The sequence below is a fragment of the Sus scrofa genome, chromosome 4, assembly GCF_000003025.6.
Source record: "Sus scrofa isolate TJ Tabasco breed Duroc chromosome 4, Sscrofa11.1, whole genome shotgun sequence".
Taxonomy (NCBI): Eukaryota; Metazoa; Chordata; class Mammalia; order Artiodactyla; family Suidae; genus Sus; species Sus scrofa.
This window is the reverse complement of record NC_010446.5, coordinates 116582920-116608071: the sequence shown is the minus strand read 5'-3', so window position 1 is coordinate 116608071 and position 25152 is coordinate 116582920. Positions and strand designations below refer to the sequence as shown.

The 25152-nt window shown below is 38.3% G+C and overlaps 1 protein-coding gene and 1 long non-coding RNA gene across 2 annotated transcripts in view; both read right to left on the bottom strand.

Annotated features, from left to right (window-relative positions):
* The window catches only part of OLFM3 (olfactomedin 3), a 197246-nt gene that overhangs the window by 18063 nt on the left and 154031 nt on the right, over window positions 1-25152 (bottom strand). Inside the window, 3 exon segments of the mRNA XM_021090127.1 lie at window positions 3539-3758; window positions 8674-8829; window positions 14813-14959. Of these exon segments, the coding sequence (XP_020945786.1) occupies window positions 3539-3758; window positions 8674-8829; window positions 14813-14959 (523 nt within the window).
* On the bottom strand, window positions 16492-24322 carry LOC110260370. Its single transcript, XR_002343563.1, has 2 exons — window positions 24198-24322; window positions 16492-24091 (listed from the first exon to the last, which is right to left on the bottom strand). It is a non-coding gene; the product is annotated as an uncharacterized LOC110260370 (long non-coding RNA).

Genomic DNA, 25152 nt, shown 5'->3' with positions numbered 1-25152 from the left:
AGACTATCACCACATAGATCATTTGGTTTAAGCATGATAAAGACAGTAACCCAAGGTGAGATCACTTTTGAGTGCTACTGTTACTTTCGTTAAACATAAAGGCTCAAAACTGTTTCTGTTAATGGAAAGATACATCATGTACTTCATTAGATGGCACCAAACGATTCCCCTAAAATAGAACTAGGATGAGAAAGTAGGGGTGTGGGGGGGAGCTTAGAGGACTGGGAAGCTGAAGCCTTATTACAATCTACACTAAATATCTATCGGTGATCTCAGGGGGTGTGCAAGAGCTTTAAATGTGCTTCTAGTCAAATTCTCAAATGCATATAATTATATTTTGCATGTCTAGGAATGTGGCATGACTTAATTAAGCACAGGGGACTTTATTCAGTCTCTCAAAGGAGAAAATCAGGCACTTAGGAAAGAGCATTTCTGTAACTCATTCAGGCCACTAGGCTGCATTGCTGTTGAAGCATTTTTTCTTCCTAATTTTTATTTTCTCCAAAACTTTAATTCCCTAGTAGAAATAAACTGAATGGTGCCCTAGTGGTCTCAGTGACTGTTGATTCCTTCAGCACCGTATTAAAGTTAAACTTTGCAGGAAATGGCACTAGTTTGTTTTTCTAGTATCTTAGAATTCATGTGATGTCCACTGTGACATTTTTCCCAAAAGCAAATCTACTGGAAAGGTAAGTGGAAATGTATTCATCATGGCTGCATTTTTATTTTCTTTCCCCAATCCCGTTTTTACCCTCTGCTAATTGGCTGTGTATTGAGAGGTTTTTGTGAAGAATGGAGATGCCATTGATGGATGAGCTTTTTCACGCCTGTGACTGTATTCCTGATATCATAATTATCCAATATCCTGCTCTAGAGCTGATCAGTGTAGCAACTGGAATTTAGACCTTTTTAGAACATTGTACCCTGATATTTTTTTTTCCTCTACATTTCCTGTGAATGGCCTGAATGTTATTTAATATCTGTTTTCTGCTTCTCTGTGTTCTGATATTTTGATATTGAGGCAGTTATTTAAGTGATACTTCTAGGCATGGAGTTAAAAGGTTCACAGAGATAACTTGGTCCAACTGGTACCAATTTCCAGGAAGTATAAAAAGTAAGTAAAGTGTTAAGTTAATAATTTAGTGCCACACAAAATTATACATTTGTGTTTTCTTCTATAAATATATGTATCTTATCAAAGACCTCCTTTCAAATTGGAGTGATTCTTTTTTTAATGAAAAATGTGAAAATTTAGTTTTTTTTTGGTAGGAACCATGTGGCTTTATATTTCATAGGATTAGGGCCGTCTGTCTCTACCTGGACATGTTTCATGTTTTCTACCTTGTTTTTAAAGGTTGTGGTCTAGCCGAAATATATCTGCTCTGCTCAGGAGAGTCTCAGTGAATGGTTTTGATTGACATAAACATGGCTTGATGGAGACAAGTACCCAGTTCTTGGCACAAAAGCATAAATGAGTTAGAGTCATTGCTTGTGGCACTGGCCTCTCTACTAAGGAATAGGGATCTGAGGGCTGCTAATAATCTAAGGAGTTTATGATATGAGAGTTAGCAGTAAACTCCACAACTTGAATTATAAAAGCAAAGTATATAAAGGAGTTTTTAAGTGCTCTGTCAAATAAATGACTTTTCCCTCGTTGGTCTTAATCAGTTCTCTGCCATCCTGACTCAAATACGTGGCTAAAAGAGATCATTTTAGGGGGCAAGTAAAAGTTCTCTGCTACTTGTTGAAATACCTAATATTTCTTCTGTTGAAAGTTTAGACATCATTACTATGCCTGCTTATAGAATTAATTTATTCAGCAGATATTTTTGAGTAACTTTTCTTAGTTTTCTAGGAATCGGGAGATTCCTAGACAATATCATAGACATTGTTCTTATGGAACAAAAGTCTGGCAAAAGAGACATCTAATTCCCCACAAAGTGATAATGAAGCATGAAAGTCCAACCATTGGTGAGGTATCAAGGTTCTTGAGCACCTAGCAGAGATGTAGAGGATACATAGGGATAGGCAATGACGATTCTGGCAAAATACGATGTTTAAATTGAGGCCTGAAAAAGGAGTGGCAGTTTGTCACATGTGGCAGGTGAAAGTGTATTTAATGATGAAGAAAGGATCCACAGGAAAGGGTGTTTCAGGAGGAGGAAAAAACAGCATCTCACCATGGGCCCAGGGTTAGTGTGTAGAGCACAAGTGATGGCGACATAGTGTATGTGGGGAGAAATGGCAGGACCTAAGATGAGCGATGAAGGGGGTGCCACATATGAAGGGCCTCATGAGCCATGGACTGTATCCTAGGACATAAGGGATTCATAAGAGATTTTAAACGGAGGAAACAAATTTCAGATTTGTACTTAAAAAAATCCTGTTAGCAATAATGTGGACAATGGGTGGAAAAGAGCAAGTCATAGAATCTGCTGGAATTATGATTATTAGTAGACCAGCTATAGATGAAAAAGTATGGACCCCTCTTGCATGAAGAGAAAGAAGAAGCTGAGGATTGCTGCACATGTGTTTAGCTTTAGGGATTTATGCTATTGCCTTCTGATTAATTTTGTCGGAATCTCTTGGAAATCCTGAGATGCCTGCAGTGCGCCCTCTGATGTGGTGATTCCTACTTTGTTTTGAGGTTGTGGGTTACTGACTGTGACATATTGTATTTTAGCTGTCTTTTGTTATCATTTGAATTGCATCTGTAAAATAAGTAGATTTTGGCATATTCTTGTAAGTCATCCAAATTTTAAGTATATATATTTATTTTCTGAATGTTTCTTGACTAGGGATTCTTTTTTTTTTTCTTTCAAATTCTTTACTGCTCTTCCCAGTTTATTTCCTATTCCAGAAAAATTTTTCTTTATCTTGAAAGAACACTTTTCTATGGTTATTAAACACCCCCGTCCCCCCAAACTCCATTATGTCACATTATGTCAACAACTAAAATACTATTCCTAAATGGACTTAAAACTCATTGTTATTCAATTCATGAATGCTTACTTTACATTTAGTTAAAAACTAGCTCCATGATGCCTTTAGCTGAATAATTAACTTATGGATGCAATGGAAACATGTGTAAACTCAGACCAGGCTGAACCACACACATTTTAGGAGTCAAGAATTAGAGTCCATGACCACATCACATGCTTGGCCCTCCTGGAAAGTGGCAAATATCTATTTGAATAAGTGCCTCCTTCTTATTTCTTGAGTAGAGCAGAGCAGCTGATGGCAGCTTTGCATCGCACATATCTCTATTAGTATAGCCAATAGAATAGCTGTATTTTCTAGATCTCTTATTTCAAGCCACCAAATGGCAACAGGGTGCCCTGAAAATTAGGCAACTGCTAATTAAATAACACTGAATAACCAGGCATGCTTAAACCATTAAGGAACACTTTATACTTAGAAAGCAAGTGCTAGTTTCCCCATAGTAAGGAATTTACGACAATTTGCAAAATGTAAGAATGCCGTTGTCGTTGAAAATACTGAACAGCACAACTTAGACAAATGGAATTGTTCTACTCACTTAGCTTTTTCATGCAGTCCCGAAGTCTGGTTTCCAGGCTAAGCACCCTTTGATGTAGTTCCTCATAGTCATAGGCACCGATTTCCTCCTGAATTCCAGTGAGGACGGCAGATAGATTCCGGATTTCCTCCTTGAACTGGGTGATTAACTTGGCATCTGTTTTGTACTGTTCCAGCACAGGAATCAGGGGTAGAAGCTCGTCCATCTTCTCTTTTAACTCCTGTGAAAAGCAGCCAGTTGTTCCGAGAGTCATTTAAATGGATCAAGCAGCTGCATTCTTTTTCCTGTGATACTCGGGGGAGATTATTAAGACAGATGCACAATTCCTTATTGATTTTTGATTGAAATTGGGTATTTTGTGAGCATGGCCACATGATCATTAGTAGTAAATCCACTTATCTCTGCTTCCCATTGCAAGAACCTCTCTTTAAGTGATTTCTTGCTTCCCTATGAACCAAACTGATCCTTTAAAACGTTCTATGGCAGCACTTAGGGGTTTATGTATTATCTCGCTTTCTGGTAACATTTTATGATGTGAACAATGCATTATGTGGTTCGGGTCCATCTTTTAATTAGGAATTTTTAGACATAGGTCAAATATCCTGTTTAGTCAAGTCCAATTATCCATTAACTAATTATCAATCATATAGGGGGTACTCACAGGAAATTTTGGATCCTGGAACAGCTTTTCCCTAACAGAGTTTTTCAATTTTGGGTTTCTACCCCTCTGTCCTTCCACTCCTCCTTCTTTTAATATCCATCTTAGCATCAATAGAAAGGTAAGTATAGCAAGTATAATAAATAAATCAGGCAAAACTTTTCAAAACTCAAAGAAATATATGTTGCTGTTTACTATTTTGAATTATTACTCATACTCTTGACTTCATTTACCTTAGCATAGATAATTTAGAGCTTTTGATGTAAGACAGAGTTGCTTGCCCATGTGGTGAATTAACCGTTTCAGTGACTAAGTTTCTCATCATTTATGTAATAAGCCCGTTGCACAGAGTTGTTTGAACCTGAAACAGTGATTTTTGTCTCAAGAATAAGAAGTGTACTCCTCACTCCTGTCTTGGAACTGAGCCACACCTGCAGTTTCACTTTCAGTTTTTAGACATGTCACCTTTTTTCTCCTTGAACTTAATGGTTGTCAGTGAAAATATTTCATGCGTTTGATTCAGTTGTGAGTTTATCGCACATGATCTCGTTTGTGGAAAGAGCTCTCACTGCTATGATTATTTGAGAATAATCCATAGATACTGTCAGAAACCATGCATTATATTAACTTATTTAAGGAACCTAAAATTACATTTTAAAATTACATTTGGAATATGGGATTACTATCAGTGCATTAAAATAGCAGAAGCTTCCATTGCCACTCTGATTTATGGGCTTGTGTTTCTTGTGGGGAAATTTCCTCTTGCTCTGTAAGCTCAGAATTCTTTGAATTTGTCTTTATGTTTCTGTTGAGTAGGAGGGGATAGTCTTAATAAGGAGAAAGATTCATAAATATCATAGTCAAAAGGCAGAATTGCAGAGCTTTGCTCATTTTAGTGGCTAATTTTGAAGTAAACTTATTAGTTTGAGCATCTCGTGATGTCCTTAAAGAAAGACACAATCGCTTCATTAGGATTTTAATGATGAGAGTTCTTTTGTTACCATTTGCTGCATATTATAGCAACTGTTAAAATGAAGAGTTTATTATATTCTACTATAGGAATATTGAAAAGAGAGCAATTCTGTGTCACAATTTTGGTGGTGTTTTATTTCCCCTGCGCTAAAATATATTTTAGTTTTGAGTATTTTCAGAAATTTATAATTAGATTATTAGCCACTTAAAAACTCTGGACATTTGTCAGAGAGCAATGGAAAGTCTAACTAATGTACGTATCAAATATTTAAAAGATTAAAGTAAATAACACACATCTGTGTTTACTAATCCTTTGTAGAAATTCACTTTTTTTTTTTTTTTTTTAAGGGCCACATCCATGGCATATGAAAGTTCCCAGGCTAGGGGTCGAATCAGAGCTACAGCTGCTGGCCTACACTGCAGCCACAGCAAGGCCAGATCTGAGCCACCTCTGCCTACACCACAGCTCATGGCAATGTTGGACCCCCAACCCACTGAGTGAGGCCAGGTATCGAACCCGCATCTTCATAGATGCTAGTCGGACTCGTTTCCCCTGTGCCACAACGGGGACTCCGTCTGTGATATTGCTCTTACAGCAAAGAGTAAGCTCGACTATCTTACCCAATCAGGATCTTTGCATTTAAGAATTACAATTTCAAGTATAATTAGTACAAGCTTTTCATGTAAGGAGTATAGAAGACACGAGCTACTTAGTGTTTTTCATATACTGAAAATGACATACCAGAGGAGGACTTTCTTCCAATTTCTACCACTCTGTATTCTTCAGTGTTAACCTTACCTTTGGAATGTTCCATTTCATCTTCTCAGATATGGCACCTCAGCAGCTAGAGCAAAACCCTACTTATGGTAGGATTTGGTGAATAAATACATTCAAGAAGCATGTATTGAACATTTAATTATTATCATTATTAAATTTAATTCAGAGAGCTATATGCTACTTGGAGAGGAAATGTAACCTTGGTATTAGGAGGCTTAATTTAGGAGCTGAACTTTGTAGTGCTGATATGTATTAAATATATGACCCTGGACATATTGCCCATCTTCTTTGTACATCAGTTTCTTCATCTGAATAATGGGGATAAACATAGTGTCTACCTTGTAGGATTGTTGTTAGAATTAAATTAGTTAATATATAATAGATTTAAAGTGCTTGAAATTGTGTATTGAATTTGTATAATTCTTCAGAAAAATAATGTTATTATCTTTATTGCTATTTGGATTTTGACGTACAAGTTCAGTATCTACTTGAATTACTTGAATTAGGAAAATCATAATCATTCTATCCTGTGATACGGCATGCAAATTAAGTTTTCTTATTGACAGCCCTGCCTGCTGGTAGGCAAACTTAGAGACAGTTGTCTCTTTTTTTTTGCTCTCAGCCTGGCATCTCTTTGTTTCTTTGTTTCCTGTCTTCCCCCAAGTGTTCTCCTCGATGGACATGCATCATCATGTGTCACCATCTCTGCCAACCTGGCACCTGCAAGCTGTCCCTTGGCATCACACAGTTCTGCATTGTCCTTCTGAGTTGGAATGATTTTCACCCTGAGCTAGACACCCCGAGCTTCTCTCCTTCTGTCCCTCTTCCTTTCTGGGAATGCTCCCTATGCGTCGTAAGTGCCTGCTTATCATTTCCTACTTTGTTGCTGGCCTCAGCATCAGGCTTACTGCATTGCTCTGTGGCCTGCATTCTAACCTTGAATATTGAAAATGCTTATTGAAAATATTTGGTTTCCTTGATCTCCTCTGTAATTTAGTATTTTCTGGGGAGGAAAGTAGGCACAAGTCCAAAATTAATTTCTTGAATATTGCCAAGTCTTACAACTCTTCCCCTGAACTTCTCTAAACAAAATTAATAACTCTTCCCTTTGTGCCATTAAATAATGTTTATGCCTCTCTTTACTGTCAGTTTGATCTGCCTGTTTGTTAACCGTCTTTCATAGAAAAGAGATTGTGTATTATATACCCAACAGAGGGCCCAGCACTGCCTTGCACACAGTATGTGTTCCATAAATATTGGTTAAAATTAATTCATTTTCTTTTAGCCTTATACTCTTCTATGTTTACCATTCCCCCATAAATTCCCTATTCTTCCAGTTTACTCATTCTTTCATTTCCAATAATCTTAATTTTGTTTTTTCTTTTTTAGGGCCACACCCACGGCATATGGAGGTTCCTGCAGTTGAATCGAAGCTGCAGCTGCTGGCCTACAGCACAGCCACAGCAACGTGGGATCCAAGCTGTGTCTGTGACCTACACCACAGCTTACAGCAACACCGGATCCCCAACCTGCTGAGTGAGGCCAGGGCTCAAACCCGTATCCTCCTGAATACTTGTCTCATTCATTTCCACTGTGCCACAACAGGGACTCCCTCACCTCCAATAACTTTTAGATTTATTTTTATCTTCTAGGCCTTGCTCTAATTTGTTAAAATTTCTTAACCTCCTGGCTTTGCTTGCTTTTCTTTACAGTTTAACCTCATGATTCATCATGTTGGCGCCCTCTCTTGTCAACGCCCTGAACTTTCTTACCTTTTTATTCTTCTGTGTGCCTTTCTGGTAAAACTTTAAAACTGGTTCAGTGAAAGACTATTTTTTTACACTTCTCCTGAGCACCACTGAAGAATATTACAAAACCATGGTAATTTCTGCCACATTAAATTGTGTCATGTAGACACCCTGTTTCATGTCCCTCACTGGCTCCTGTCAATCACAGTTATGTGTGGAAAGCCCTTCTGTGTTTGACCAAGAGCTTGAATTCAGGCCCACTCCCTCACCGTCAGCGGTGGATCGCATGAATCTCACTTCCTACTCAGCAGGGAAAGCAGATTCATGAAGTTCATAAAGTCATAGTACGTTTTTTAAGCTACATGCTATGCCTTTGTAAGGCAGACTGTTTATTTAGAATAGAGACTCAAATGACATTATCATAGATTTTAATCTATGGCAGTGTCATACAGAGTTAACAAAAATCCACAAACCCTGCTTAAAAGCTCTGTTTCTCCATTTTTTTACTGTTTCTGGATAATTGCCAATAAACAGCCTAAAGTCTAAAAAAATACTTTTTGGTATCAAATTATGAAACAGCCCTCTTTGTTGTGCTATTAATAATGGTACTGTTGCCTCTTTTAATAATTTATATTCTCTGTTTTTCTCTTTATGTTAGCATAAAATCATCAGAAAAACTTTGATAAACCTGATTATTAATTTTCCTAGATTTCTTATTGTCATACTTATTGAAATGACTTTAAATATATCCAGAGTCTCCACCTAGCTTGCATAGGGTGAGGCTCTTTTTAAAGCAAGTCTTCTGTGCATTCCTGCCAGCTAACGGTCAGTTTCAGCGGAGAGTTGATTGCCGTCCCCAGTGAGCTTTAACCTTTCATGTATAGGCCAATGCACAGTGCTTTCTAGCTGAGTGCCATAGTGGCTGTCCATCGTACTCCTTGTCTCATTGGATTGACGATATTGCTGAAGTCAAACCTACTTGAAAATGCTTGGTCATTAGTGTCTTCCGGTCATCTTCAATCTGCCGAAACTTGGCCTTCAGACCTTTCATTTGGGTTTCCATTTTTAGAACATATTGGAAATCTCTCTGAGTTCTCAAGTTTAAGACTTCAATAGACTGGGACATGTTCTGAACCTGTTGAACAAGAACATTGGCTGTGCATTATTATCTGTTTACTGGTATATGCAGTCACTGCAGAAGTAGCAAAAATGCCATTAATATTCACAGCTGGAAGTGCCACATCCATAATTGCATTTCTACAGGACAACTTTCAGAAGGACAATTCTTCATGATAAACATTCAAAACATTTAGCAAGAGAAAGTTATACCTGGGCAAGAAATAATGGAATAACATTCTGGTGTTAGAAATGCCTGAATGTAAGTAAGAATTTAATATATCAGAAAAATAAACTTAAAAAAAATAGACTATTCATTCTAGAGCTTTGTAAGCTTATAATGGTTCTATCTGTTAAATGTTAAAATAAGTTGTTTTTCTAAGTATAACTCTGAGGTCTCCAAGGTCTGAGAGGCTTGGCAATTGCGGATGGTAGTGAAGTGTCCAACAGATACAGAGTGCATTCCATCCAGTACAGTTAATTCAGGCTGCATCCGAACTTCCCCCACGGGTCAGACTGCTTTGTGCCAGGTGAGGGGTGGTAGCACCGGGCTACCTCCTCTGGGAGAGCCTCCTGTTTAAGAGACCTAGAAAATGGTCACCATATCAAGTGTTTGGTAGATAGGCAATAAACCTATATTAAGGTGATGGCACCAGGCTCTTAGAAGTGGAAAATACGTGACCTATAAACCATGTTGAGGTGGGGAAAGACAGCCTTCTCTAATTGGTATAGCAGCAAAATCCAGAAAACTGGAAGCCTCTAATGGAAGAGCGGTTAAATGAGCCGAGGAATGGAATATGAATAAAATAAAGAATGAGACAGATCTCTATACTTTGGTACTCATAGTGTTGTCTAAAGAGCAACAGCTTTTTTTTTTTTTTTTTTTTGGCATTTCTAGGGCCACTCTTGCAGTATATGGAGGTTCCCAGGCTAGGGGTCTAGTCGGAGCCGTAGCCACCGGCCTACGCCAGAGCCACAGCAATGCGGGATCCGAGCCATCTGCAACCTACACCACAGCTCATGGCAACGCCGGATCCTTAACCCACTGAGCAAGGCCAGGAATCGAACCCGCAACCTCATGGTTTCCAGTCGGATTCGTTAACCACTGCGCCATGACGGGAACTCCTAAAGAGCAACAGCTTTAGCGTCACCTGGGAGCTGGTGAGCAATGCGGAATCTTGGGGCCCCCGCACAGAGCTATTGAGTCAGAACGTTTACTTTAGCAAGATCCGTAAGTGATTCCTATGTTTATGCATTTTGAGAAACACTGTTCAACATGGAGGGATTTCCATAAGAAAAGTGAGAAAAGCAAATGTAAAGATCTTTTATAATTTTATCTTTTATTCTCAAATACTTTTTTCTCTCTCCAAACAAATCATCCCTTTCTTATTTGTAACTCATAAGTTTTACAATAAAAATAACTCTTTATGTGTTACAAAATAATACATGTTTATTTAAAAACATATGGAATAACATGAAATATATGAAGTAAAACTCACCTGAATCCCACCATTTTTTGAGCTCATGCTTTCATGTATTCATTTATGCATATATAAATATAATTTTATGCAGGCAGATTTTATGCAGTATTTACCAGAGATCTCTTTCTACAGTATTTATTTTGTTACTTCTCTTCCACCCACACATCACCCACACCAGAAAACTAATATTAACAACCTATTATATATTCTTCTTCTTCCTTTTTTTTGTCTTTTTAGGGCCGCACCCAAGTCATATGGAGGTTCCCAGGCTAGGGGTCGAATTGGAGCTGTAGCCGCCAGCCTACACCACAGGATAGCAACACCAGATCTGAGCTGTGTCTGTGACCTATACCACAGCTCACAACAACACCGGATCCTTAACCCACTGAATAAGGCCAGGGATTGAACCTGTCAGATTCATTTCCATTGAGCCACAACAGGAACTCTTTATGTATTTTTCTAATCCTTCCATATCTCTCTCCATGTTTTTTTTTGCTTATATACTCCATTTTATCTTAGATATCTGCACGTTCATGTGTGTGTGTATGTAAAAGAGACATAAACAGAAGGAGGTGGAGAGAGGGAGGGTTAAGCCATTTATGTTAAAGAAACTGTCTACACATTTAAATATTACATTTGAAGATACTCATCACTGGCCAATGTTCTCCTAGGACTTCTGTATATTTAGGCAGAGTCCATACAATTAGAAAATGATAGGTAAGTGAGATATTCTGGATAAAATTAAAACAGGCTCTCTTTTATTTTGCCTCTAATTTACCCCGTCAAGTTAATTTTCAACTTTGTGTTATAGGCAAATGCACCGAGAGAATTTTTGCTGACACTTGATGGTGACCTTCACTATTGCCGAATCATATAATTAATTGTAAGAGCTGCATTTGGGGTGATCATTAGAGATGGAGCTAACTGGAAAGGATGGTTCTGGGCTGCCTTTTGCTTTTCCTGCTGGCTGTACCTAGAACTGTGTAGTTTCCCTGTGGTTATGGAGACCCACTGAGAATCAGTTTCCTAATGACACTTGAGACTGGATCCCCGAGGTTGTACTTGTCGGAAGGAGATGCATTTGCTCTGGTTCCTCTTTTAGTCTCCTTGTCTCTGACATTCTGCCGTTCAGCTTTCTATACATGTCCCTGTGTAGATTCTCTCTGCATAGTGTGGCAAGCTCATGATCCCCCTTCACTGATCATTTTTTGAACTTTTTATTTATCTCGGTTCTTTGTATAAGTAAAATGAGGCCTTTCTGAACTTAAATATAAATTAACTTCGATTTTTGCTTTCATTTATAATTAGTGAGGAGGCTACCTCAAAAAAAAAAAAAAAAAGCTCTATGGTTCAATATGTTTGGATAGCATGGAGTTAACAAAAATAGAGATTTCTTTACTGTAGGTTTTCATAGAACCTTTAGGGTTAAACTGTGTGATGGGAATCTTCACGAATGAAGTGTCGTGTACCCATGTTTCTTAAAGTTATTTTGTTGAGAGGATGTCACCAGCATCCTAGTCCAAAAAAAATCACACTTCAGGGAATATTGACCTGGGCCATGCAAGACTGTACAGAGAAGCTACCTGATTAATAGACATATATTTTTTTTTAAGTGAAAAATTTTAGTTTGGACTCATTAAGACCTAATTGTGAAACCAATTGTATTTTTTTTGAATATTCAGTATTATAAATATTTGCTTAACATATTCGACAGCATCAGTTTAATAAGCGTGGGTACCACCAGGGACATTTTGAATGACAGTGGCATGGTGTTGAGGAAATGCAAAGTTGGTCTGGCAGAGCTCCACAGTCTCCTGATTGAGTGACACTGACACAAGGCACCAGTTTCCTTTTAGTAAACTTAGAAGTACTGCTACCTCTGCTATAAGGGTTGAATGGAGCAGATAAAAATATAGTAGATGGGAATTATTGTTATTAATGTTATTCTTCCTAAGAATATCCCCTTATTATATCACTAAATCAATCCTTTGGTTGATAGTAAATGGGCGGCTTAATGATCATTCTCCTGTTTGCCATTGGTGCCTTGGATACATATAAACTGTAGGGAAGTCAGCAGAGGACTGGTTCTGTCTGAATAAGGAATGCTGCTTTGGGGTTTTTGTTTGTTTATTTTGTTTGGGGTGGGGGGGTGTTCAGTGCAGCAAACCAGTGCTGCTTGCTTCCTTCAGGCCACTCTAAATAGTGCACCCAATTTACCATTCCTCTGTTGGCATAATGCTACCAAATAGTGAGTTTGATAAATCTGCTTTGTGATGACCTTGATTTTGTTAATGAATTTTGTTTTTTTGTCATTTAGGTATTGATGAATTTTTAAAGCTGTGATTGTCTGGAATTTCTTTCTTTTGTCCTTTCTTCTTCCTCCCTCTTTCTCTCCCTTTCTCTTTCTTCCTCCTTCCTTCCATCCTTCCATCTTTCTGTCTTTCACTTTTTTTAGGGCCGCATATATGGCACGTAGAAGTTCTCAGGCTAGGAACTGAATTGAGGTACAGTTGCTGGCTTACATCACAGCCACAGCAGCACAGGATCTGAGCCTCGTCTGCAACCTATACCATAGCTCAGGCCAATGCCGGATCCTTAACCCACTGAATGAGGCCAGGTATCTAACCCACGTCCTCATGGATAGTAGTCGTGTTCATTACCACTGAGTCACAATGGGAACTACATTTGGAATTTCTTCAGAACATAAACAGACAGCCAATTGGATGGAGTAGACGTATGCCTTGCAGTGATTGCTTTCTGTCAACTTCCTTAGTTGTACTTTTTTTTTGGCCTAATTCATCTTTCATTAATTCGCGGTTTATCATGGCTCTGGAATGTATTTCACTTTGGACATGTTGAGGGTGAATCTACTTCCTGACATTCATAGTGTATTTGAATTTTTTCAACTGGTTTTTGTAGAAATGCCTTAGTTTGTGTGTGGATATGTATGCAGTGCTCTCCTGAAAATAGAACACAAATAAGAGTACAGTGTCTAAGGAAATGTTTCCCACTAGAGTTAATGTAGGAAAAAGATAGTTTTGCATAGAAAAGAAGATTGGAGAGGAAAGTAATCGGAGAAGAAATACAAGTTAATAAAAACAAAATTGAACTTTAAAGATTAAATCTTTTTACCAACATAATTAATTTCTCTAGTAACCAAACACTACTAAATTATATATTTGATTTTTTTTTCATATAAAGAAAATCTGGGTTGGAAAACGATACCTGAGAATAATCACCGTTCGTATGTCATGACTTCCAGCAGTTGAGAGGCACATTAGCTAGAGTCATGAACTTGAATGACAATTACATTTACTCTTGTCTAGGGGACAGATATTGAAGGAACAGGGAAGACTGGATCTTTTTTTGAAAAGAGACTTAAGAAGAGAGAAATAGATGGTGATAATTCCAAGAATAAGGACAGGAAATAGAGATGAATCTTTGCATTGAAAGTATGAAAAAAAGTCTTCGTAAAATCTCAAGGAATCAATATACTTCCAAATAATGTACACCGAGGAAAATTATTTTAATTATATGACAGTGGAAAAGAGTTATTGTGGCTAGGCCTAAAATTGCATAAAGTAGGGATGTCTGTATTAATGAATTGAGTACTTTCGTTTCTCTAGCTTCTCTTAATTCACTGTAAAATGTTCCTATTCAGTGCCATAATTATGTAGCTAATCATGAAATGATATTTCACGGAGCGAATTGTTGAGCATGATATCCTCTAAAAACACCTACTACCTAATTTATTGTATTATCCCCGAAGGTATTTAAAGTTCAAATATCCTGTCATACTTCCATCGGTCTGGCCACCTCAGCTGCCCAACTATATTCAGAGGCCAATACAGTGAAAGTTTGAATGAGAAAAATTGAAAGACCATTCATTATTTTTTTTTCCCTCCCTAAACTAAGCATAAATAACCTTACATGAGATAACTTTTATCTGTGAAAGAGAATAAATCAAGGGCATTCAGCATTTGACTGTTAGGGATCAGGTTAAGTAAATTATATGGAGAGAATGCTATTGAATGAAGTTGAAGAGCTTACTGTTCAGAGGAGTGACTTAGAGAATGATGATAAATACTTGGAATTATTCATTATCTGTCCAGATAGCCTGCATATTGCTTTATTTTAACTTCCCTGCAGGGTTATTAATGAAATCCAAAAGTTTGAGCTCAAAGAACTTAGTGTGATCTTGAGAGTTGAAGCTAAATTTCTGGCATCAGAATAAGACATCATATTTTTTTTTTCTAAGGAGAGATTGACTCAATATTAAGAAATATGACAGAAAGCCAGTCTTAAGGCAAGGTTGGGAAAAATAAACGTCATATAAATAGAACAACAGAGCAGGAAGCTTCAGGTAGTACTTTCAGGGAAGAGAAAAATATTTATTTGAGAAAGGGGACAAAAATTGGAAGAATCTTCCTCACCATTGCCTGCTTCCCCATATTTCCTTTTCAAAGGATGGTAGATTTCAATAAAAATATCCACAGGGGACAGGGGACAGGGGACACCTACCTTTTCCAGCAGCTGGCGAAGCTGCCTGCTTTTGGCATCCCGGGAACACAGGTTTTGTTCTGGAGCAACCACTGTGCAAATGCATCGTCCATCAGGATCCTGTGCTGAGCTGTATACTTGCCACCCTTCTTTGGGACTGATCTGAGTCTGAGGAAATCAACAGCAAACACACAAAACACGGACTACCATTATGGGATAAAGAAGGTGGGGGTTTGTATCATTTTACGCAAAGCATCTTTTTTGAAAATTAAAGTTTGTGTTTTTATTCTCTAAAGTTAAAAAGAAAGAGAACGGACATTTCACATAGGCAGCACAGCTTCATTCAGTTACACTTTCATTATCAATGCCCAGAAAGAGAATCTTTTTTCTTATGATTCCATCTTATTAACTATTATTGATCCTGTCCCACTTCCTAATGCTTTCTGTCATATTTGGACATTTTAATGCAGCTTGAGAAATATATGCTAAATACTTAGTCACATATCACCAGCCTTTCTACGTAAGATCTGTTAGCTTGTTTTTCTCAACAGAAAATGGTAATTAGTATATATTTATATATTTCTGATATTATTCATGTGTGATATTCTGAAGCAAAGTCCTATCCCAGAGAGTTTCCCATGTATTGAGGGGCCAATTATTCATGAAACTGGGGAGGTATCATATGAGAGTATAAGGTAAAAATAATTAGATCAGCATTGTTTTTCAAAGGATATACTGTCTAGGAGGAGTTAAAGATAGTATTTTAGCATAGGCTGCCTGATTGATCTTCCTAAATTACTTCTGTGTATTTATCACCTTGTCTCCCTGGAACCTGAGCTTAAAGAGACATTCCTCTTCTACTGGAATCTGCCTCCTATTTATGTTTCTAGTTTTACCTCCTGTATCTTCCTACAAGAAACTTCTTTCCAGCCAGATTAACCTTTAAGTGTCCTGAAAGCCTGTAGCCTTGATTAATGTCTTTGTATATTTTGCTTCTCCTGTTTGGAACACTTCCTTTTTAAACCTTCAGTTGACTCACTCATCATGGTTTCTACCTGTTCTGAAGGATCATATGCACTATTCATTAGGCACTTAATATAAGTTGACTAGTATTGTCTTGCCTATGTACTGTTTCAATAATTAGTCTATATCCACAGGATATATTAGCTCTTTCCTATCTGCCATGTTAAGTATGTTCTATCAAGTATGAACATAAGTAACTCATTTTTTTTTTTGTCTAGTTATTTGTCAGGAAGAACTGGGCTATGAGAATGCATTCTGCTTTGTACAATCAGAAGTTGTTGGGGATGTCTTCATGCACCATCTAGAGAGGCACTCATTCATTCTTCCAGCTGCTGCCTATCAGTGGCTGAGCTCTCAATTGAGTTTTCTTTGGGGTTTGCTGAGGCTGAAGAATGCTACCTGTTCAAGGTCAGGCCCTATTCTAAGGGACAGCTCACATCCATTAACTTGCTGATGCAAGAGTACATAGAAGGTTGCTAAGAAGCAGACGTTGTTATTATTCCCATTTCATAGAAGAGAACATTCGTTAACCTGCCTAAGAAGGCACAGCTTGTATATGGCAGAACTGTGTATGAAGTTAAAGCAGTACTGTCCAAGAGAAGTAAAATGAAAGTCACCGGTATAATTTTACATTTTCTAGTGGGCAGATTTAAAATAGTAAAAAGAAACAAGTGAAATTAATTTTAATAATGTATTTTATTTAACCCGGTATATCTAAAATACCATCATTGCAACATGTGATCAATACAAAAATTATTCCTGAGATACTTTATATTGTTTTCTTCCCTTTTTTGTTCACTCTGTGAAAGTGAGGGTACATTTTACACTCATGGAACACCACAGTTTGGACCAGCCACATCCCAAGTGCAGGGGCCTCCTTCTTGCACTGCATAGCATGGAGTCTTGCTTTTAATTCCAGTGCTCTGGCTACATCAATGTGATGGTGAATGTCCAGATAATTGTTTTTAAAGGTCAACCATATGGATATTGAAAAAGCTGCCTAACAGATGTTTCACAGACAAACCATCCAGTTTGCAATTGAGTTTCTTTTCCCTGTGGAAATATCAGATAAATCAATGGGCCTCCTTCTAGCTAAGCTCTGGCTTACTTCTACAGCTGGGATCTGAAATTCTTCAGCCTTTCTCTGTCTTCCCTTGTATGGTTTCCAGGGAATCAGCAGATAAGATGGTATTTCTTATGTGATCAGGATATGGGAAAACAAATATTGTCCAGAAAAGAGGGTATTTAATGAATCAGGCTGAAGGAGCTAGGCCAAGCAAGGATGTGAGAAGGGCTGAGATGGGGATAGGGGCAGGGAGGTGAATGAAGGCCAATGGAGAACAATCTTGCACAGTGCCCGGTGTTAGTGGGCCAGTCTGTTTGCCTTTAGACTGGAATGCTTTGCCTGGTAGGAAGCAGATTCTTAGGGCTAAGCCAGGGTGATTTTTCTCCTCACAGATCTTCCATTGCTATCTTCCATTGTCTATAGGATTTCTGCCTCAGAATTTGTAGCAAAACAGATATAACCTCCCACTTATTCTCTCCCAGGCCCGGCTCACTGCATACCATCAACCAACACACAGTTCTTTTTCTTTTCAAGGGCTTTAGAGATAATTGCTACAGTGCTTATAGGCATTCCAACAACAATCATGGGGAAACTATAAATTATAAACTCACAAAACTCATAAAGATGTCACAGTCCTTGTCCTTGATCTATAATGAAAAGCAAAAGGTGCCAAGCCTGTCTTGCAGTCTCCTTTTTCAGATAGTTCACAGAAGTGTCGTTTGCTGCCTTTTATTTCTGGGATGTGAGATTCATTATCATTCTTTCTGTCACATTTCTATTCATTCCTTCTTTCTAGCATTTATGCCTGACTCTCTAGTTAGGATAGAAAGTCATACTTAGAATTACATATTTTTAGAGTCGGATATGCTATTAAAGATTTTTCGTGTTCTCCTTTTCGAATTAAAGAAGAAAAAGTGTAAAGAGATTATCTATAGAATAGAGATGGAAAACAGCTTAGCAGTGTAGTTTCAATGATATAATCAAAAGTTTAGGCTGAGTAACAGTATGGAACTAATATATCTTGATATAAGTCCTATAGTTTCAACAAAGCTTCCTGTAACATTGGACACAAATCTCAAATATGTCAGAAAATGAAGACTTGTCACTAGAATACATTTAGCTTTCATATAAAGGAACAAGGGCCACCCAATTAGAGTATTAAAATATCTTTACCACCAGTGCAAACACTGATTATTAAACCTGGCAGCACTAATATTGATGTTCACTTGCCAGGTGTTTGGCTAACTAGTGAGGAGCTTATCATGTCAGGGCAGGTGTCAGTTGCTTCCTGGAATGAGGGATGCAGAAAAGGTGAACAGGGTTTGATATTCACTTAGCATTCTTCCTGAAGTGCCAGCTCAATAAAAGTAGACTCTAGTCTTGTTTGTACTTTCAATTGTCTTCCTGTAAGAATTACTGAAAAGAGCCATGGCCTTATCTGCTGTAGAGTTAGTTGTATGATCTCAACTGTAACAAGTTACCTGTTTGGCAAGAAGAAGGCAGAGAGAAAAATGCCAACATAAAGGATGCTTATTTGATGTGGGGTTTGATGGAGACTTCTGTGTCAGGGTTAGTGGTAAATAAAGGAAGCTTTATGAGCCTCTCTAATCCTCTTTTAGGGTCCCCATATTGGCATTGAAAAGAGGATCAAAATAAAACCAACCAAGAACTCAGGTGGAAAGAAGTATTTAGAAGGTTTTGGGATACCAATGAGAAAAGACCTGCTCCCATTTTAACTTATTAGAGCAAGTATTTAGGTGTCAGTAAAACTCATGTAATAGTAATAGCAAACGTTTATGGAACCTGGCCTTAGTGGCAGGTCACATACATTACTGTCTTTGAGTATCACAATAACTCCCCGGACTAGGTGCTGTTATTCTGCCTACTTTATAAGCGAGGACAGTGAGATTTAAATACAGTAAGGAACTTGCTCAGGGTCATGCAGTGTGGGGTTTCTACTTGCACAGTCTGATTTCAGAGCTTGGAAGCTTCACCACCACACTGTACCACAAGTTATCTGAAATCCCTGTCCCATAAGATGACGATAATGCTGCTAGCATTTTCTGGACTCCTGTGAAGGGGAGTCCTTGGACCTGGAGGGTGCATGTGGTTTATTTCTAGCCAAAGTATTGCTAATCACAGTGATGACTGACACACCGTTCTCTTTTGTGAACATGATCTGTTTAGTAGATTTTAATATTACCCAACTCATGAAATATTTAAGGAAGCTCTAGGAGAATTAAACTGATAATTTTAACAATTGGATGTCAAGTTTGGATTCTTTGCTTACAATTCAATTACCAATTTTTATTTTATAAATATAAAGCCACTATGTGAGAAATCTCTCAGAACTTAAGGGGCTTTGTACCAGAAAAGAAGGATCCTGAGGATTGTGTTAAAAGTAAAAATCAAAATATCTTGCAATTCGATATGTTTTTCTTTTTATGAAACCCCTTCTCCTATTAGTCTCACTTCTTTTGAACCAACTGCCTTTAGAAATAGACATGATCTTATTTTATTTATGAGGAAACCGAAGCTCAGAGAACTTAAGCAATGTTTTCCCAAATCACCCATTTAGTAAATGTCACATGTAGGACTTACACGGGTCTCCTCCAACTTTCAGACTCTTTATGTGCATCCCCTATAGACAAATGCAGAGAGATGGCTTATGTCCTTTCACCAATGGCCCAGAAAACTGCAGTTTAGAGGAGATGTACCCAGGTAGGTGGAGCACATTGTCCAAATGGTATGGAAACAGGTAGCAGCTGGAACTCCAGAGGAGCTACGGGAGCAGGAAAGGCTTGGCAAGACACAGGTGGAGGGGCAGGCAAAGAGACAGAATTCTGAACCTTGGAAGAAGACAAAATCAACTAGTTGAACATGGCTGCGTCTTATGTTTTTTTGCTGAGTTTCTGGGCATTTTATAAAAGTACAGACTGAGGCAAAAAGAAATAAGGGATCCAGCTTATTTGAAAGTGGTACACAAGGTAGGGGAGGATAAAGCAGAAAAAAATCCATTTACTAAAACCTATTCGATTTAGAGTGGAGATACCTGATGAAAACGCCTTTTAAATTTTCTATCTGAGGATGGGTTAGATCTCAGAGAATGAAACGTGGTGTAGCATGCTTATGGCTTCGGTCGTGGAGAGAGAAGAAATGTGAGGACAGGCATTATAGAGATGTTGACAGGCCACGCTAAAAGAAGCTGTGTTCTGGAGGATGTGTTAATAAAGATGTCACTGCCTAGCAGTTTTTTCCTATTTCTGAGGAGACTAGTTGGAACGGAAATAAGAAATGTATATTCTTCACTCAGGACAACCTCACGGCTCTGAGAAAAACAACCATAAAAACAACAAGAAACAGTTAAACAAAAAAATCAAAGACACCATCAAATTTAGGTTGATTGATCACTTCTGCTGATATTTCTGGAAATGGCAATGACTTGGAGCTGGGAAGCACTTAGAAGTCGTGTCTGGTCCTGTGTCTTTCCACTCAGTGATACGTCTGTATATTGTGTTTCCACTTGAACTCGGCGTAATAGGAATGTCACAGCTTCGTAGGCAGCCCCTTCTCCTGGTGGAAAGTTGAAGGGTTGGATCTGAGCTTCTCTCTTTGCAGTTTTCCCCCTTTGGCTCTACTTCTGCTTTAAGTTCTTAAACACGAAGAAATCTAATCTCTTATGTGTCACAGTTTTACTCCAAAAGGGTAATTATCACATTCTCTTTGACTTTGAAGATTTACCCTTCTGTTCTCTTACACATCTCCTTAATTTCTTTAGTTGTGCTTTCACAGAACGTGCATTGCCTAAGAACTTGGGGCAGAAAAACAGTGGTACAGAACAGAGGTTTCAGATCTCTTCATCTAGGACTAAAACAAGCTGGTAAATTAAGAACCTTAGAGAGTATTGCAAGTTTGTATCAGGGTACTCTACTGCTTTTCAGAACATAAAACTGACTCACTCCTTGGAGTAGTTATTTCTGAGGGGAAGCCAGTTAGACTTTTGAAAATGTAGCAAAACAAATGACTTGTGCCCACAGGTCCATTGGAGGCCTCTCCCCACCCCAGCAGAGGGGATGCCTGAGAGCAGCTGGTGTCTGCTGAATGTCCTCTGTTGTTTAATTGCTCTTTTCTAGGTTCTTCCTGGTGTGGAGTCCACAGCATGGGGGATTTCTCAGAAGCTCAGCCTCAGGGGGAAGTTAGTCTGCATCAGAGAAAAATGCCAGAGGGAGCCAGAGTTTTCTCAGAGCCTAGGTTTTGCCTCTGTAGGCATTAGCTCCTCCAAAGGCGGATGGGCCCAGCGATAGATTAGAAGGAAAAAGAAAGAACGAAAACAGGGCCAAAGAGGAGGATAAAGAGAGGTTTCGTGATTCTAAGAGAAACAAGAGGGAGCTTATTCTTCTAATAAGGAGCCGTGTTGAACTACTTACTAACCAGAATATCCTGGAAATTTAAAACCTCTCAGCTTTTGAGACAGTCACATGTACACTGCCTCTTTCAGAGATACCTGCCATAAACAGATTTAATTGCCTTTAATGATTAAAACCCTGTCTTTTCTTATTTTTGTTTTTTTTAAAGATCATTTGAGAATGCCATTCTAAAGAGGGACCACATTCATATTTGTAAAAATCTGTACTATTTGCCATTTGCACATCCCACAGACACTCATAAACAAATCTGAAGACCTATGTCATTTATTCATTCATTCATTTTGGGGGAGTGAATATACAGTTGAAAGCTTATACCATTCATCCTGCCTAAAACTGAGAACATAGAGTGAGAAAGTTGAAAAAGGTTGGACGTCATAGCTCTGCCTACTGGGAAAGGAACTGTAAACCCTCCTAAAGCAACTGTTAACTCTCCTGAGGAAAGTGGAGTCCAGGGTCACAGGAAACCACCTGAGCAGGCGGAGAGAACTTCATGTGGCACTGGGGGCCAGGAGGGGCAAGGATGAGCAGAAGCGGGTGAGAGGACTTCGCTCGTCAGAACCACAGCCAGGTGACTTGCTGCCACCTTTGGCTCTGTCATTAACCAGCTGGGGGACTCTCTTTAGACACTTACTCATTTGGGGGTCAGTCTTCCCACCTGCAGAGTGAGGAGATTGGATGAGATCAGTCCTACTTCCAGCAAAGCTCTTGAGAGTTTCTAAGGTTCCTGTGGAGAGATTTTGACTAGGGAAAGGGGTTGGTTGTGTGGGCGGGGGGCAGATGGTAGAGGCCCAGTAAATGCCTCCCCTCCTCAGTTATTATTTGACCCATGACCTCTTGTATATACTGGACTTCCGCTTCAGGTTTCATTCAACAAATACTTATTCTGCATTTGTTACATAAGATTTAGTTTGGAGGAAATAAAAGGCACTGCTGCTAAAAATAGTGTAAAAATAACTGACCTGGATAGTTTCTAAGATCCTTTCCAGCATTAATATTTTATGATCATAATCTAGGAACTACAGATTCATTCATTTTTCACCATGGGAATCCTAAGATATGAGCAGTTACTTGAATAGTTAAGGTGGGGAAATTACTTCTGTAAAGTATGCCACTTCTGTAAAACATGGACACACACACACACACTCAAACAGTTTTGCAACCTGATTTTTCCATTTCAGTGAATACTATCATGTAAACTTTTATGAACTTTTTTTTTTTGGTCACTCAAAGGCAGATTCAGTTATGTCAGAACATTCATAGACCATACCAATATTTTATATTTTCAACCAGTCAGAAGGTAAAGATAATGAATTTACTTTAAACTCATAAAAGAGCTAGAAATGCTAGAAGAACCAAGCATAATTTTGGAAAGCAGATTCCCTTCCATCAGTAGCAGATAGGAATAAACCAAACCCATATCTATACACACCAAAAAATGTATATTTCAGAACCAAGGTACCAAGTTTGAAACAGAACTTATTCATGAATTGCTTAGTTTAGAGTCATTTCCTGAAAGAGTTAATTCAACAAGGAAGTTGTTGAAAACCACCAGGTACTTGAACATTGAGGAAATCTGGATTAGTAAATATTAAATGATGTGAATTTGTTTTGTAATTGCTTATTGATGCCGCATCATGCTTTCTTTATAACTACAAGTCTCTTTTACATCCTGTCCCACATGGCATGCAGGGAAGGAGGGGAGTCTCATTAACACAGGCTCCGACGTACCATACGTGACTCAAGGGATGTCAAAATGTAAACGCAGGTCAAAGTGCGCGTCGCATGTGCTCTGCTGGTGCCCTGACCCCTGGGTGAATCTGGCAAATTATGTAATTAATTTCAGCTGACTCTACTCAGTTACTTTCACATTGATTGATAGAGTAATTATTAATAGTAACTGCAAACAAGTCTTGAAAATGGAGAGTTGCCTTTTTTTTTTTTTTTTTTTAAGTAGCTGACTTTGTCTAATCTACTGGAGTAATCTAATGGTAAAAAACAGGTATTAGAGCTCCAAATACTCATTGTGTCTGTACCTTTTATTTGCTAGCAGAGAAGTTGTTTTTCCAGGATATTCCTTCTATTTGAAATTGTAAACTTCTATCCGAAAAACCAGTACGTTTCATTTTTATTTGAAATTTGAAAGTATTGCTAACTGAACGATGCTTCAAACAATGAGAGAAGACTTTGTTATTTAATGTGGGAAGCGTTAAAAAGCCATTAACTGTAGGTGAATGGAGACTACAGGAATTTGCCTTGTGACAGGAGAATTCTTCATAAAAAAATTAAACAGTACAGGGAAATGATTTTATCAAGTAAGTTTTCTGTTGTTCCTGATTCTTAGCTCTCTTAAAGGATTTTTTTACAGGCTTTAAATTGCCAAGGGTTTTTCATTCATTTATGTTTTACAGAGGTTGGTTTCTCTGACTGACTGCATTGCAAATAGTCACAGGAATTGAATTCCAAGGAAGAACCTGCTGTAGGAAAACTAGAGTAGCTAGAATGTACTCTATAGCATACTCTGTAGAAAAAATTATGGAGATTTTATAGATGTTAAAAGAAGAGTAAAATAATAAGAACAGAACAGATTTTAATGAGAATCCTTTAAAACCTCAGAATAATATAAATTAAAGCTTTTCCATTCCTAAGTATTAATGAGCCTAATATTTCCTTTCACAACTAATTTCTCAGACAGCTCATTTATTCTTTGATGTAACTTTAAAGTGTTCATAAAGGAATATCCACGCCTAAAGTTACCACAGAAATATTGTATTTGTTGAAGTCGACCTGTAAATAGAGAAACAAAATCTCAGCCCTTGCAGTCTACAAAAGAAAGCCCATTGGTTTAATGCACTTACTTCCCAAGACAGCCAACCCCACCAGAGTGACTTACTAAGGTGTCTGGCGTTGATAGCCTCGTGGTGTTCAGTCCTACCAAGGATGGGAGAGTTTGGGACATCCAGTTTGAGATCATTGCCATGGTACTAAGCACAGCGCCAAGCTTCAGCAGTGGAAGACTCATCGCTGTGGAGCTAATGAGTTTTCATAGTGACTGATTAAGATCCGGGTGCTGGGCTGGCAGCGGGAGGCGTGACTGCAGCACGCCACATCTACAGCATGAAAAGAGATCAACTCCCCAGCTCTAATCACACAGGAAAGCTCACAGAACCTCTTCCCCCCGCCCCCTCACGGGAAGTGCCCTGCTCTTCCTTTTCCTCCTTTACCTGATCCCTTGCTGGATCGTCAAACAACAGATTCTTGTTAGGGCTTGGTGGTAATTATTAGAGCAGAGGTTGGAGGGAGGAGGAAACCTGAGCTTTTCCTGCTCCACTTGAGTCACTTCCCATCAACAGAGTTCACTGCCTCTGGGATTTTTGTCAGTGTAATCAGCTGCTCTTTATCCTTCAGAAAAAATACACCCTTAAATTGAGGTCTGTCAAAGCGCATATTTCAGACACAAACTTAATATCTACAGATTTCTCTGAGCAGAGAAAGCGTTCTTTTAGGCAGAACATGAAAACAAAATCTGCAAAGAATTTCCAAGTGATTAGATACTGAGTAAGGATTTTTTTTTTTTTTTATATAGTAACCTAAAATTAGCACTGTGGCCTCTTAAAAAATTGCTAGTGATTAATAGTTACTACTTGTTACCCTAGGCACCTTATATGTGAGTAGACAAAAAAAGGCAGCCTTGGAGAAAAGCCTCAGCTAAAGAAATTTCATAGGTTCCCGGTTCTGCTTTTACAAGTGAATGCTTAGCAGTTGCTCAGGCACACAGCCAACTCAGTTAACTCTTGTTTTCACCTTGTGAAGAATGACAGACAAATACTGGAAGTCTATGTCCTGAG